Below are 14,507 nucleotides of genomic sequence, written 5' to 3' on the forward strand. Positions count from 1 at the left end.
GTACTGATGATTCCTACAAAGTGTGTGTGTTCAGTATGAGATGAGTGTGAATGAAACCATGGAGGAGCGGGCCGTGGCTGCTCTCACACACGTTTGCTGCAGGGGCGGAGCTACAGAAATGTTCATAGGGGGCAAAATCAAAGCCATTATTGTTGACACATATGCAGCTGTTACATCCTGTAATATGCATTAAATATGGTTCAAATACATTAAATGCATTAAATATACATGTTTCATATAAATATAGTCTACAACGGTGTTTTCCTTCAGCCCACATAAGGAAACAGTTGAGTCAGATAAAGACAGAAGGCCTTTTCCACGTCCATCTGCTCAGTGTTAAAGTGCTGATGATGTTCAAGCTCAGGCAGCAGGAGGGATTTCTAAGCATCCTTCACTGATCCACAACAAAGGTCCAGAGTTTGATCCCTCCTAGTAGGACAGGAAACATACTGATAAGAGTTTCAAAGTGTCTTTGTAAGCAGACATGATTGAAATGAGCCAGTCTGAGTTTGGTTCCTGCAGTTTGTGCTTCATAAACAGAGCTGAAGCAGAGGCAGCGTGTGCCTGCAGGTGAATGTACACTGCTGTTATAAGAGCTGTGGAAACTCAGGTCAAAAGGACGTAACCATACTGCTGACAGTTCCAGGACATTCACAGAGTTACAGCATGAACTGCAAACATGAATAATGACAGTAGATGATTGTGTGAAAGTGCTGGAAGCAAATGAGTGTGTGATGTTCTTTCAGTGTTGCACTTTGTAGACGCTCCCTGAGCACTGGTCTCACAGCCAGCTGCACATAGAGACCAGTGTTGTTAGTCCAGGTCAGAAGATGACTTGTTGGAATGAAAATGAGCTTGTAGTTTGTCTGCTTTAATAATGTGACTGGAAAAAGGTGTTGGACTTCAAATATGTCCATTTCTGTCACACTTCACCTTTAAAAGTGAAGCCATGTGGTTCCTGGAAGGAAAAACACGACTTTTTCAAGTCTTTGTCCTGTTTTTATGAGAAATGTACGACTTTAATGTGAAACATTCAGAGTTTTTTCTCTTGTTGTGTTTGTTTGAAGCTGCTTCCTGTTGGCTTCAGCTGTTTGGAGTTTCCATTTTCTAAACTTCTACATTCTGAACCTTCTTCAGCTCTGAACAGATGATGAAACACTGAATGATTTCAAGCACTTTGTCTAATAAACTTACATCTTTCATTCTTTATACAGATTGAAGAGCTGTGGTTTGTCAGATATTGGCCTTGATTATCTGGCAGCAGCACTGAAGTCCAACCCTTCGTATCCCACAGAGGTGGACCTGAGTGGAACCTACAGCAACCTGCAGGGTCCAGCAGTGAAGCATCTGTGTGGTTTCCTGGAGAGTCCAGGATGTAAACTTAAAACTCTGAGGTCAGTCAGCATGTTTTAGTTGTGCTGAGATGAATATGATGTGAAAGTTGTGCTGACACTAAACTGCAGACATCAGGCTGATATTATACTGATCCACACTGAGGATCTTCATGGTAAAGTCTGTTTTCTTCTTCTCTGGTTTAGTCCATTGACTGCAGCAGAACAATGTTCACATTTCAAACAGTGATGCTCAACGTATGGCCCGCGGCCCACACGCGGCCTGCCCACCTTTCCTGATTCAGAGAGAGGGGACCCTGATTAACTGTGTAGCTTCTTCCTCACAGTTCTAAGTATCAGACACAACAATGAATAATCCACAGCTGACTGTCTTTAGCAGGTCAAAGGTCACGGCACACAGCACTCTGTGAAACAGTTTGGAGCAGGAATTCTTGCACATTTACAAACTGACACTGCTGCACGGCATGCTGGGTAATGCTAGCTGCTCCGGTATGGGCGTGCTAACGGCTGTGAAACTCTGTGGCTGCAGAACACTGAAGAAGAGAAAAGAGAGGTGGAGGATGAAGAAAAGAGGCGGAGATGAAGCAGAAGTTTTGCTCCAGAGAGGAGCTGTGTCTGTGTGGGCGGGGCTCAGGCAGCTCCGCCCACACAGTGACAGTGAAGCAGGTGAAGAGTAATAAATGAAGACAGCAGACAGGATTTGATAAGCTGATGTACAAACATGTAGAATGATGGTGGCAGCTACAGAAACAGGTCCATACAGACTGAAGCGTGTCTCAGTCTGAATGTACACTGCTGTTATAAGAGCTGTGGAAACTCAGGTCAAAAGGACGTAACCACACTGCTGACAGTTCCAGGACAGTCACAGAGTTACAGCATCATTTGTGACCATAAAGACAGAAAGCTCATCCAAATCCTGGGATTAAAAGTCTGTCCTGGTGGTGTCCAGTCAAACACGTCTCTGTGAAAGCTTCAATCCAACAGGCTCCAAAGTCCTTCTGCTCATTTCCTCGCCGGGTTCTTGATGCTCCTGTACCATCTCTCTGTCATCCTCCTCGCTCCCTCTTTGCACTCACAGTCTTTGTACATCATTAACACTCACATGAGGAAAACCAAAGTTTTACTGGGCAGAAGATGATCATCAGTGACGCTGTCTTTAAGATACTCTTGTTAGAAATGTACGGCTTTAATGTGAAACGTTCAGAGTTTTTTCTCTTGTTGTGTTTGTTTGAAGCTGCTTCCTGTTGGCTTCAGCTGTTTGGAGTTTCCATTTTCTAAACTTCTACATTCTGAACCTTCTTCAGCTCTGAACAGATGATGAAACACTGAATGATTTCAAGCACTTTGTCTAATAAACTTACATCTTTCATTCTCTATACAGATTGAAGAGCTGTGGTTTGTCAGATATTGGCCTTGATTATCTGGCAGCAGCACTGAAGTCCAACCCCTCGTATCCCACAGAGGTGGACCTGAGTGGAACCTACAGCAACCTGAAGGATTCAGGAGTGAAGAAGCTGTGTGATTTCCTGGAGAGTCCACGATGTCGATTTGAAACTCTGAGGTCAGTCAGCATGTTTTAGTTGTGCTGAGATGAATATGATGTGAAAGTTGTGCTGACACTAAACTGCAGACATCAGGCTGATATTATACTGATCCACACTGAGGATCTTCATGGTAAAGTCTGTTTTCTTCTTCTCTGGTTTAGTCCATTGACTGCAGCAGAACAATGTTCACATTTCAAACAGTGATACTCAACGTATGGCCCGCGGCCCACACGCGGCCTGCCCACCTTTCCTGATTCAGAGAGAGGGGACCCTGATTAGCTGTGTAGCTTCTTCCTCACAGTTCTAAGTATCAGACACAACAATGAATAATCCACAGCTGACTGTCTTTAGCAGGTCAAAGGTCACGGCACACAGCACTCTGTGAAACAGTTTGGAGCAGGAATTCTTGCACATTTACAAACTGACACTGCTGCACGGCATGCTGGGTAATGCTAGCTGCTCAGGTATGGGTGTGGTAACGGCTGTGAGGCTCTGTGGCTGCAGAACACTGAAGAAGAGAAAAGAGAGGTGGAGGATGAAGAAAAGAGGCGGAGATGAAGCAGAAGTTAAGCTCTAGAGAGGAGCTGTGTCTGTGGGCGGGGCTCAGGCAGCTCCGCCCACACAGTGACAGTGAAGCAGGTGAAGAGTAATAAATGAAGACAGCAGACAGGATTTGATAAGCTGATGTACAAACATGTAGAATGATGGTGGCAGCTACAGAAACAGGTCCATACAGACTGAAGCGTGTCTCAGTCTGAATGTACACTGCTGTTATAAGAGCTGTGGAAACTCAGGTCAAAAGGACGTAACCACACTGCTGACAGTTCCAGGACATTCACAGAGTTACAGCATCATTTGTGACCATAAAGACAGAAAGCTCATCCAAATCCTGGGATTAAAAGTCTGTCCTGGTGGTGTCCAGTCAAACACGTCTCTGTGAAAGCTTCAATCCAACAGGCTCCAAAGTCCTTCTGCTCATTTCCTCGCCGGGTTCTTGATGCTCCTGTACCATCTCTCTGTCATCCTCCTCGCTCCCTCTTTGCACTCACAGTCTTTGTGCATCATTAACACTCACATGAGGAAAACCAAAGTTTTACTGGGCAGAAGATGATCATCAGTGACGCTGTCTTTAAAACACTCTTGTTAGAAATGTTCGACTTTAATGTGAAACATTCAGAGTTTTTTCTCTTGTTGTGTTTGTTTGAAGCTGCTTCCTGTTGGCTTCAGCTGTTTGGAGTTTCCATTTTCTAAACTTCTACATTCTGAACCTTCTTCAGCTCTGAACAGATGATGAAACACTGAATGATTTCAAGCACTTTGTCTAATAAACTTACATCTTTCATTCTTTATACAGATTGGAGCGCTGTGATTTGTCAGAGATCAGCTGTGATTATCTGGAAGCAGTGCTGAAGCTCAACCCTTCGTATCCCAGAGTGGTGGACCTGAGCTCCCACAAGCTTCAGGATTCAGGAGTGAAGAAGCTGTGTGTTCTTCTGGAGAATCCACAACATCAAATTGAAACTCTGAGGTCAGTCTCCACGTTTTAGTTGTGCTGACACTGTCGATCTGTGGAACTAAAACCTTTATACAGGAAGTCTGGTTCAGCTCTTTGTAGACCTTCTAATCTCTGATGCTCTGAGTCTTACTCAGTAGATGATGCAGAGTTGTGAAGCCGATGTGGGTGAGGACACTCGCCCAGCTCTAACTACTTTGACGTCCAGGCGGCTTCCCTGCTTGTCCTGATACAAACAAACCTGAGTAACGTTGCAGGTCAGATCTCATCAGTCACACCTGTTATGGCAGCTCTCCTCTAGATTGTAGTTCTTGTTAACCTGGGATGGTTTTAGAAGCCTGGACCACAGACTGCAAGGGAAGATATTACTGGGAAAGGCCAAAGCAACCTATCAGACCCATTAAACACTAACATAGATGAATACTCAGATTTAAACCTTTATTGTTTCACAAAGGGTTAAAAAGGGAACGTCCACAGTTTAGACTGCAGCAGATTTTATTAAAGCAGTTTGACAGGAGCAAAGCAAAAACACAAAGAATAAGTGTTTCACATATTAATACATATAACATAATAATAAAAGAAAAGCAAAAGAATGATAAAAAAGAATGAAAAAGCTTTCCAGAGCAGCAGGATGTCTGAGGTCTGCAGAAACACAAAAACACAGCAGCTAAAAATAGTTGTTGAAAGAAAACGAGGTGGGAGCTGCTGACTCCTGAGCTTTGATACTGGATTAGCTTCAGTAGTTATTCCCATCACTGCTGTAGGAGCTACATTTAGTCACAGCTGATTGTCTTCTTTGACCAATCAGAAGACTACTGTTGTAAAAACAAGCAGACAAAGAACCAATGAGAGTGAAGAACAGGATAAAGAGCTCGTGTGATGGAGGCAAAGCAATAATCAGCAGACTGTAGCAGTTTCTATCTGGATGAAAGTAGAAGGAGCTCAGCGGAGCTCAGTCCCATATCTTTGTTTAGAAACAACATCAGTGATTTCCTGCTGCTCGAGATGATTCCAGCAGCTCTCATTACAGCAGCTGATGAGAGAAACAGCTGATGGCTCACAGCTCGTGCACTGTTGGATCTCCAGATGTTCACGTGGCTGAAGTCTGTGAAGAAACTGTGGTCCACGTAGTTCACACGGCCTCAGATTGGACCGAGCTCCCTGGATCACTGCAGCATCCTCAGCTGGTACATGGACGTCTCTGTTCCTCAGTCTTGGAGCCCCTGCAGGTCCGTCCACACCACCAGGGTCTTCTCACTCACCTTTCCTTTGTCCTCGTCCTTCATCGGCCGTGCTGTGTCTTTGTTCCTGCGGTGTTGTTCCCACGATGCAGCGCTGATGTTCCCTCCTTGAATGCACAACAAGTACGGTGCTGGTCTTTCTCGGGTGGAGCAGAGACAGATTGAAGTCTTTCAGGCTTTAGTGCCGACTTCCCTGACAGAGGCTGGACTCCATGGTCTGCACAGGAGGCTTCTACACTGTGTGGAGGTGACTCCTGGACTCGAAGACAGGCTGCAGGTACATGTGTGATGAAGAGGACCTACAGCAGTGTGATGGAGCTGCAGGACTGAAGGAAGTCCTGCTGTCCTGTCCCACCTTCATCTTTGCTTCCTCTGTCTTCTCTGGACTTGTCCTCCTGTTTCAGAAACAGCACTGCTTCATGCCGAGGGTGGACGGGAGCGTTGGCTCTGATTCTTTTACCGTCCACCACAAGGAGACACTGATGCTGACCTCCTGATTCATCTGCATGTGTTCTGCTTCACACTGCTCACCTCCACCAAAGACTTCACAAACATCTTCTTTCTTTGAGTCCACTTTGTCCCACAAACACTTCCAAATCTCCTCCTCTGAGATTCTGCAGCTTCTTGCAGTGTGACTCAGCTGACTTCTGACAGACCACAGACTGGCACAGCATCCACATGTGTCTCCTTTCAAACAGGCTCTTGATGTTTCCTCCCACATCATTCTGGCCTCTCAGTCTCCTTTGTTCTCCAGCTCTGTAGCTCCAGCTGGTGAAGCTTCAGTTTTCCATGTTGGTAACAGTAAACTACAGCCTCTGCTGTCAGCTGGGTAACTAAACAGAGCTGCAGCACGTCTCTGCGGTGGTGCTACATCCAGCCTGCAGATGGCCGTCTACATGTTGTAGTGGTTTACAGTCACCAGGGGGCGCTGTCCCAGCCATGCAGGCAGTGGGCTGCTCTGCTTGTGCTGTTGTTGGTGAAGCTGAAGTGAAAGCGAGAGTTAAAACCCTGAACAGTGTCCACTGAGCTTCTCATTCTATTCTCATGCTCAAAGAAGTTTAACAGGAAGGACGACTCGTCCATCAGGCGTCCAGCTGTCCGTGACCGTGTCCACAGCAGAGTGTGACCGAGGCTTCATGCTAACACGCACACATGAAGCTAAAACCACCACGAGCAGCTGCTCAGTGGATTTGGAGGACAAATGTCCGCAGCTTCTCACAGGCAGTATGCAGAATGTGGATCTCCACAAAGACTGTGGAGAGCTCGTCCCACACTCTAAATCCACACTTGTCTGCACAAAACTTCTCACACGTTCCCGTCACAAGTGTCTTCTAAGTGAAGCTACCAGGTTCAGGTCCAGCTTGTTTATCTGGAGCTGCAGGAGATGATCCATCCTCACAAAGCAACACAGCAGATATGCAAACACACAACACAACCAAAGGATTCTCTCTGCATGTCTGTGGCTGATGCTGCTGGAACGAAGCTGTTTGAAACCTTGTTGTTCTGCACTTTGGGACCAGAAGAGGAAACTGAAGCTCTGTGCAGAGGGTCCAATGGAAGCAGCTGTAAGTGTCTGCTGTACAGGGATGCTGGTTCAGCTGTGGCTCAGTTTCACAGTGTGACTCAATAAAAGCAGCAGGAAATCAAAGCTTGATGCTTTCATCAGTGTTTGTTTGAAGTCTCTGTGCTTGTTGTCAGTCGCAGATTTGTGTAAAATATTTGCAGTTTGTGAATAAAGTTTGCAGGAGCTCCAAAGTTTGTCTGTTCAATACCAAAGTAATGAGGAGACTGAGTGCAGGTTTGGAATCCTCAGTGACAGAAGAATGCAGCAATGTTTGAATTTGAATTTGTTATTGTTTTATTAACAACAACTACCAGGATCATACCATAGCAACACAGTGATGCCCAATCAAATGTCAGGTACAAGGGATAGCCCACATACACATCCAACAGCACAGTAAAGCAATGGGCACCAATGCCACCAGTCAGGCCTTAAAAATACCTGAGTTATATAACAGCACACTGACAGTGTCTCATCCAAAAATATAAAATGTATAAATACAGTTAATATCATTTTCATTTAAATTTTATTTAATTCTCTTCATATAGTGCCAAACAGATGTCTCAAGTCGTCACTGTTACAACATAGATAAACATGAACATGAAATCCATTATTTAATTCTCTTCCATTCACTCCAGTTCAATTCAATAGCTATATAGATGGATAGACAGATACTGTATTATATACTATATTGATTCCAAATGGAGAATTAATGTGTTATATCACCAGGATAATGAATTCAAGTAGTACAATCTCCAATAAACAGACAACACAGTTCAAGTTCAAAGTGCAATATGTGCAGGATCCAGGCTTTATATTGTAAGATGCAAAATGTTTATATATACATAATATTGTTGAAAAACTAAAGAAAGTTAAAAATCAAAATAAGTTTATTGTCACTGTGGCTGATGTGATTGCAATATGAACCCGGAAGCAGACAAGGGAGAGATGGAACTGAATCTTAACAAAAAAACAAACCATTTATTAGGTTGAAAAACACGAACACAAAACAAGGCCCAGCAAACAGGGGCGGAAACTAAAACTAAAACCTATCCTGGGAATAACTCGGTATGACTATGACAACTATGACAAGAAAAACATGAACATGAATCCGAGGAGGTGCATGCGAGAAACTCTGATGAAAAAACATGAACATGAACATGGACCTAAACAGAATCAGGAGATAACCTGAAACCCGGAATAACGTGAACGGAGGAAAACGCACCAACACTGCCCAGAGGAAGACAGCGGACTTAAATACACAGAAGAGAAAGGAGGGAAGTGGAAACACAGCTGACACAAATGAACCTGACACCACAGGGGAAGCAAAATGAAACACACTGAACATGGAAACACAACCCTTTCATAATAAAAGACGAAACAAGGAGCGACGTGGACGTGTGATGGGCTGAGTTGCCAAATGGCTGGTAGGCTTTTAGCTAGGCTTTAGCTTCAGCCAAGTGGAAGCTAAATTGGCTAGTCATTCATATGTAAATTAGGTTGTTACCTGAGAATTCTGGAGGGGAGTGGGGGTGTGTGAATGATTGCTGATTTCTAACTGCCAACTGCCTCTTTGTTTGTCTGGGGGGGAGCTGCTAAAAGCGGTGAACTTCCTTTTGTGTTCGTCTTGATGCATTCTCAATCATCCAGGAAAATAAATCTCCAAAAGTCACCAACTTGGAGTGGTTAGTTTCCTGAGCCACAAGGAAACTTGTGTTTCAGTTTGCCATCTTAGGGAGAAATCAACACACATGGGTGTATTTCCTTTGTTGCTGAGATTTATTGATAAAAACAGTACAAAAAAACCAACCATTTGTACACATATTTACAAATAATAATAAAAAGTGAGTGAATACATTTCAACATTTTCAGCAATCACTCACAATCCTGGCACTGCCATGGTATCTGTAGTCTGCATTTACCACATGTGTATCTGTAGCAGTGAACACATCGCACAGTGGCATGATTGTTCTTGCATTTGTGTTTGACCTGACACATGGCTCTTTTTCCAGGGCTCGGTGTGGAGGGTTGTGTCCGAAGCAACTGTTCTTTTCTTGCCTTCTTCCCAGCTACATGAGAGTGAGCCAGCTCTCTTGCAAGCTCCACCAGGAAGTCCACCCGTCTTTCCTTCGTCCCGGTGCATGCTTGATACAGCACATCCTGCGGAGCTCCATAGGATAATTCTAAAAAATGCTTTAGTTCCTCACATTTTAATGCAACCCACTGAATTAAAGCTGAAACTACATCTGAGTTGTATCATTTCAAATTCATTGTTGTAATTTACAGAACCAAAGTTAGAGAAAGTTGTTTCTGTCCAAAGTCTGATAGACATAACTGTATGATTTTCAATGATTTCAAGGACAGCTGAAGATAAAAAGTATTCAACAAGGAGAGACCAGGAATTAGTGACGTGCAGAGTTTGAATAAGAAGCTGTAATTAGACTGAATGCAAGACGAGAGCAAAGCCATGGCAACAGCAGGAAGTGGAGCAGGACCTGTGTGTGTCCATGAAGCTCGATGTTTTTGTGCACAGATCACATGCAGTCTGAAATGTTGTGCAGTCCAGACTGTATATTTTGCTGAGTGAAATACAAAAGCTTCCTTCATGGATGGAAAAGAAACTGTTTCAGTGTCAAATGAAGTGTCAAATCCCAGAACTGAGTTCAGCTGAGCTCCACGGTGCAACAATTAGACTCCACTATGTTTTCTCTGCTTTGTAACAGCAACAGGCTGTTTAGGGCAAGATTTGCTAAAAGGCTCAAAACAGCGCTTACAGACATGGTTGGTTTTTTGGGCCAATTACAAAAGTTCTGCTGTTTTCTAAACACAGGAGATGTGAGTTCAAATCTATAAAACACAAAAATAAGACATGCTTATTTGTATTAAATATCTGGATAATGATCTGTAGATGTTAAAAACATTAATAACACAGTTTGAATGTCCAGAATTGGGTCTTCATCAGGGCCACAAAAATCTTTGAGATTCTGTCTCTGACACACAATCCTGTCGCTGCGCTCAATTTGTAAACACTAACAGCTCTTTGACTCCAGAACCCAGTTTGTGTTGGTGCGAGGCATTAGTGGATCTCTCTCTTAGAGTAGAGTTAGAGTTACTACAGTTTCTTAGGAAACTGAAGAAGGCCCATCTCCCTCCTCCAGGTTCCCGTGCAAATGTCAGACAATTCAAAATCCTGTTTGACTTTATAAAGGAGACACAAATGTGCAACAATCTTGACAGAGTGCCACAGTGTCACAGACAGTTGCACTGCCTTTGATGAGAAACACTGAGTGATAGTAAAACTAAACAATCACTGCAACACACTGATACAGGAGAAGTTGTGATTGTTCTTTTCATTTGTCCTGTTGTGTAGTTTGGCTGTAGTGTGCCCCCCACCCACCCCCCTTTCAAGAAGCCAGCTGTAGGATCGTCCACATTAAGAGAAGGAGTTAAAAGTGGGAGTCAAAACCTCCAACTTAAAGTGGAACATTAATGTCACACAAATGCAGACACAGACTCGGTGCCATTTTTATATTGTTAGATTCAGAGATTTTATTGAAGTTCTCAGTTATATTAGGGACATACAGAATGCTTTCTAATGGAATAAGAGGAGAGAGTGAAGCAACTGTGCCACCCTAAGGACCATGGAGTGGGATTAATGATCAGTTGTGCTCATTTGATACCAACTAATGTGTGTTGGGTGCATTGTGGGCGCCGCCCAGGAGCGAACCAAACCCCAAGACCGGCAATTGGGACATTGAATGTCACCTCTCTGGTGGGGAAGGAGCCTGAGTTAGTGCGTGAGGTTGAGAGGAACCGGCTAGATATAGTCAGGCTCACCTCAACACACGGCTTGGGCTCTGGAACCAGCCTCCTGGAGAGGGGCTGGACTCTGTCTCAGTCTGGAGTTGCCCCTGGTGAGAGGCCTGGGGTGGGTATCCTGGTGTCCCTTCAGCTTGCTGCCTGTATGTTGGGGTTTCTCCCAGTGGATGAGAGGGTTTGTTATCTGTGCCTCCGGGTTGGGGTTCAGAGTACCCAGCCTTCTTGGAGTCCCTGGGTGGGACACTGGAGGGTCCTACTGGGAGACTTAAATGCTCATGTGGGCAATAACAGTGAAACCTGGAGGGGCGTGATTGGGAGGAATGGACCCCAGGACCTGAACCCGAGTGGTGTTTTGTTATTGAACTTCTGTGCAAACCACAGCTTGGCCATAACGAACACCATGTTCGAACATAAGAGTGTCCATAAGTGCACGTGGCACCAGGACACTCTAGGCCACAGGTTGGTGATTTGTTGAGTCTTCTCAGTTTGTGCTAAATCATTGAGTTGATTCTCAGTACTGTTCATTACAGTTCCTGACCTGTTCTTTCCTGTACCTAGATTTCCTGGACGCGTCCCTGACCCTGTGTGGATTGCCTGTTGCTGGATTGGCATGAGAGTGTAACGGTGTGAGGGTGAGTGGCTGAAGAGACACAGACGATGCGACGAGGAGCACAGGCAGACAGGAGGGGACACAGCTGGAACTAATGGGCATAACGAGACACAAACCTACAAAGTAAAACAGGAAACTCACAGGCTGTTTCACAATACCAACTTGGGGACACGAACAGAACAGAAAGACACAGGTAGGGACAATAGAAACACTAAACACACAACTCAAACCCTAAGAACAAATACAAAACAGCAGAAACTGGAAAATAATATGGTATAATAATAATATGGTACATGGCACACTTGCTGTTAGTGTCAAAAACTAAAATACAGGATCAAAACACATTAGATAGACATTTTTAATTGAAGGCCAATTCATGCATATGTTAAACTGTGTACTTAAAAATTTCTATCGATTAGACCACAGCATAAAGTGCCATTGTGCACTATAATAATACTACTAACAGAATAATACATTTCAATCTACACACACGCACACATATACATTCAAATACATATATATACACACACACACATTTTCTCTCTTATTCACCCCCAAACCAACCTGATGCTTGTAGTATCTCCACAGCCATCAATTTTCTTTACTCTGCCATTTTCTCTTTTGATGTTTTTAATTTCATGACGGGAAAATCTGGAAATACTTTCATCACTGCCCGTGACATCTACCGAGAAATACTCAAAATTTTAATTGTGAAAAAAAAAAAACAATTCTGCTCAATATAAAATTTCTGATGTTTATAATCTTGCATAAACAGTATGAAAAACAAAGAGCAATAAATAGATTTAAGTCTTTATGAACACCAGGTAACTTCTAACACTCAGTTGTTGAAATGGACATCGTGGATGAATAACTATGTGATATACCTTGTAAACATAGAGAACAAAATGGACAGGGTTAAAAATAACACTCCACTCTACAGTAAGGGCCAGAGCCATGTATATTCTTTTAAGCTGATGAATAACTGAAATAGGGAACATCTCTAGTTACTAGTTATTAGATATAGTCTGCTTCCAATGTGTGGGCAGCTGACTTCTTTTAACATCTGTTGGGCAATACTCAGTACATTCTATAAAAATGTTGTGGAGAGTCGCAACCTGTGTTATGCTAGTGCCACAGAGACTCAATAAAGTGAGTCCACAGGGTGGCCCTACAGTCTCGTAAGGTGCTGTCAGAGATGTGGATGTTTTCCAAGTTAACCACAATGCTGGACAATACATACCACCTGCATCATGATGTGCTAGCCATTCACCAGAGCGTGCTCAGTGAGAGAATGAGATTACTGATAATGCACCATTATGACACAGGAAATAATTCCCTACGGTGACTTGCTCTCTTTAAAGTATAAGTACTATCTGCAATCGCTGTGCAGCCTTAATATTTGCAAATCCTAAAAAGAGTATGTCACAAAATCTGCATGACTTAGGGCACCAAAGTATTAACCATATACTTAATTTGTGCAGTATACTGTGAAATTTAGAATTAAGATGTATTCATATCTATTACAGCTACTGTTATGGATGTGGATATTCTTCTGACCATGGCATGATGGCATGGCAAACAAGTAAGAAATTATATACAAATGTATATTATCATCACTTACCATCACCACTAATACTCCACAGCTGAAGCCATCCTTCTGCACTGGATGGGTCAAGACACCTCCCTTCCATTTAATGTCGACCCATTCTGTTTTTGCGTGGCGGGTTCTCCCCATTTTTAAGTAATCACTGCACATTATTACAAAGCAGAATACAATTTGGTATATGTCATATTTCCTAATTTTAAAAAAAAGATATTTTACAGAATTAAAGAGAATTTTATTTATTTTTTATTTATTTATTTTTTGGCCTGTCTCGTTTGGCTCTTTTGCCATCAGAATTATTGTCTTAATAATTTGTTCACCTGATAATTTTTATAATAACCGTACTGATTTATTTTGCAAATGAGACCTGGCCAAGAGGATGCCAACAGAGAAACACGCATTGTGGGGCCAGGTACAAAAAGCTTCTACAAAAATGCAGTTGTAGTAAACTAACTTGTAAAGCCTATTTGCATATAACAAAATGTGTTGAAGCCCAAGTACCTGAATTTACGTGCAGCGAGTTTAGAGTCTTCCTCCTCTGATGAACTTGGGGCAGGATCAAGGAGATAAAAAGTGTGATTCACTGCATTGATGAATTGTAGCAAAGATAAATCATTAAAACAATATTAATATATCGTCATTAAAAAAATACACAGGCTTTAAAGTTATAATCTTGTTGCTTACCAGAAACTTCCAGTGTACATTTTTAATGTTAACAAACGTGACAATGGCCTGCTACTGATCGAAGTTTACCTGTCAGAAAACATTTATGTATTTCTTACAGTTTGTGGAATTCTATTAGCATTCAATCAGTAATTCTTTCTAAATGTATTTGGACATAATTATATGGACATTGGACAGTCATCTTACGTTCCGCAAGCTTTGGCGAGAAAGCTGTGTCCGATCACCAAACAGAATCAATCCCGCTGTGTAATGGTTCATAATGTAGATCCCTTTTTGCTCCTTTTTTGCCAGACAATGAAAAAGCCCTTCAATTACCTACGTAAAGAATTTTCATAAACACAAAGCTATGTAATTTATATACTTTAAATTGTGTTAATGATAAATAATTACATGATAATGTCCTTTTAATTTAATTACATTACACATTCGAATTATTGTGGTTATGAGTGCTTAAATTAATCATTGATATACCTCGCCTGTTAGCCACAGGTGTGGTCGAAGGGTTCGCAGATCACTGTGGCGGATAATTATGGACGTACCATGGTTTGTTGAGGGAAGCACAGAAACCACAACCTCTGTG

At 42.7% G+C, this 14,507-nt stretch overlaps 1 protein-coding gene across 2 annotated transcripts in view; it reads left to right on the plus strand.

Moving 5' to 3' along the window:
* The window catches only part of LOC113016964 (NACHT, LRR and PYD domains-containing protein 12-like), a 184,310-nt gene that overhangs the window by 34,638 nt on the left and 135,165 nt on the right, over positions 1 to 14,507 (plus strand). Inside the window, exons 12-13 of one of the 2 annotated variants that reach the window (XM_026160213.1) lie at positions 2,734 to 2,913; positions 4,251 to 4,971. The exons of the other annotated variant lie outside the window; for it this stretch is intronic. Coding sequence (XP_026015998.1) covers positions 2,734 to 2,913; positions 4,251 to 4,443 — 373 coding nt within the window. The 3' untranslated portion in view covers positions 4,444 to 4,971. Of the gene's footprint in view, positions 1 to 2,733; positions 2,914 to 4,250; positions 4,972 to 14,507 lie in introns of those variants that run through there. 2 annotated transcript variants of the gene reach the window in all.

This window comes from Astatotilapia calliptera, chromosome 23 (genome assembly GCF_900246225.1).
Source record: "Astatotilapia calliptera chromosome 23, fAstCal1.2, whole genome shotgun sequence".
NCBI lineage: Eukaryota > Metazoa > Chordata > Actinopteri > Cichliformes > Cichlidae > Astatotilapia > Astatotilapia calliptera.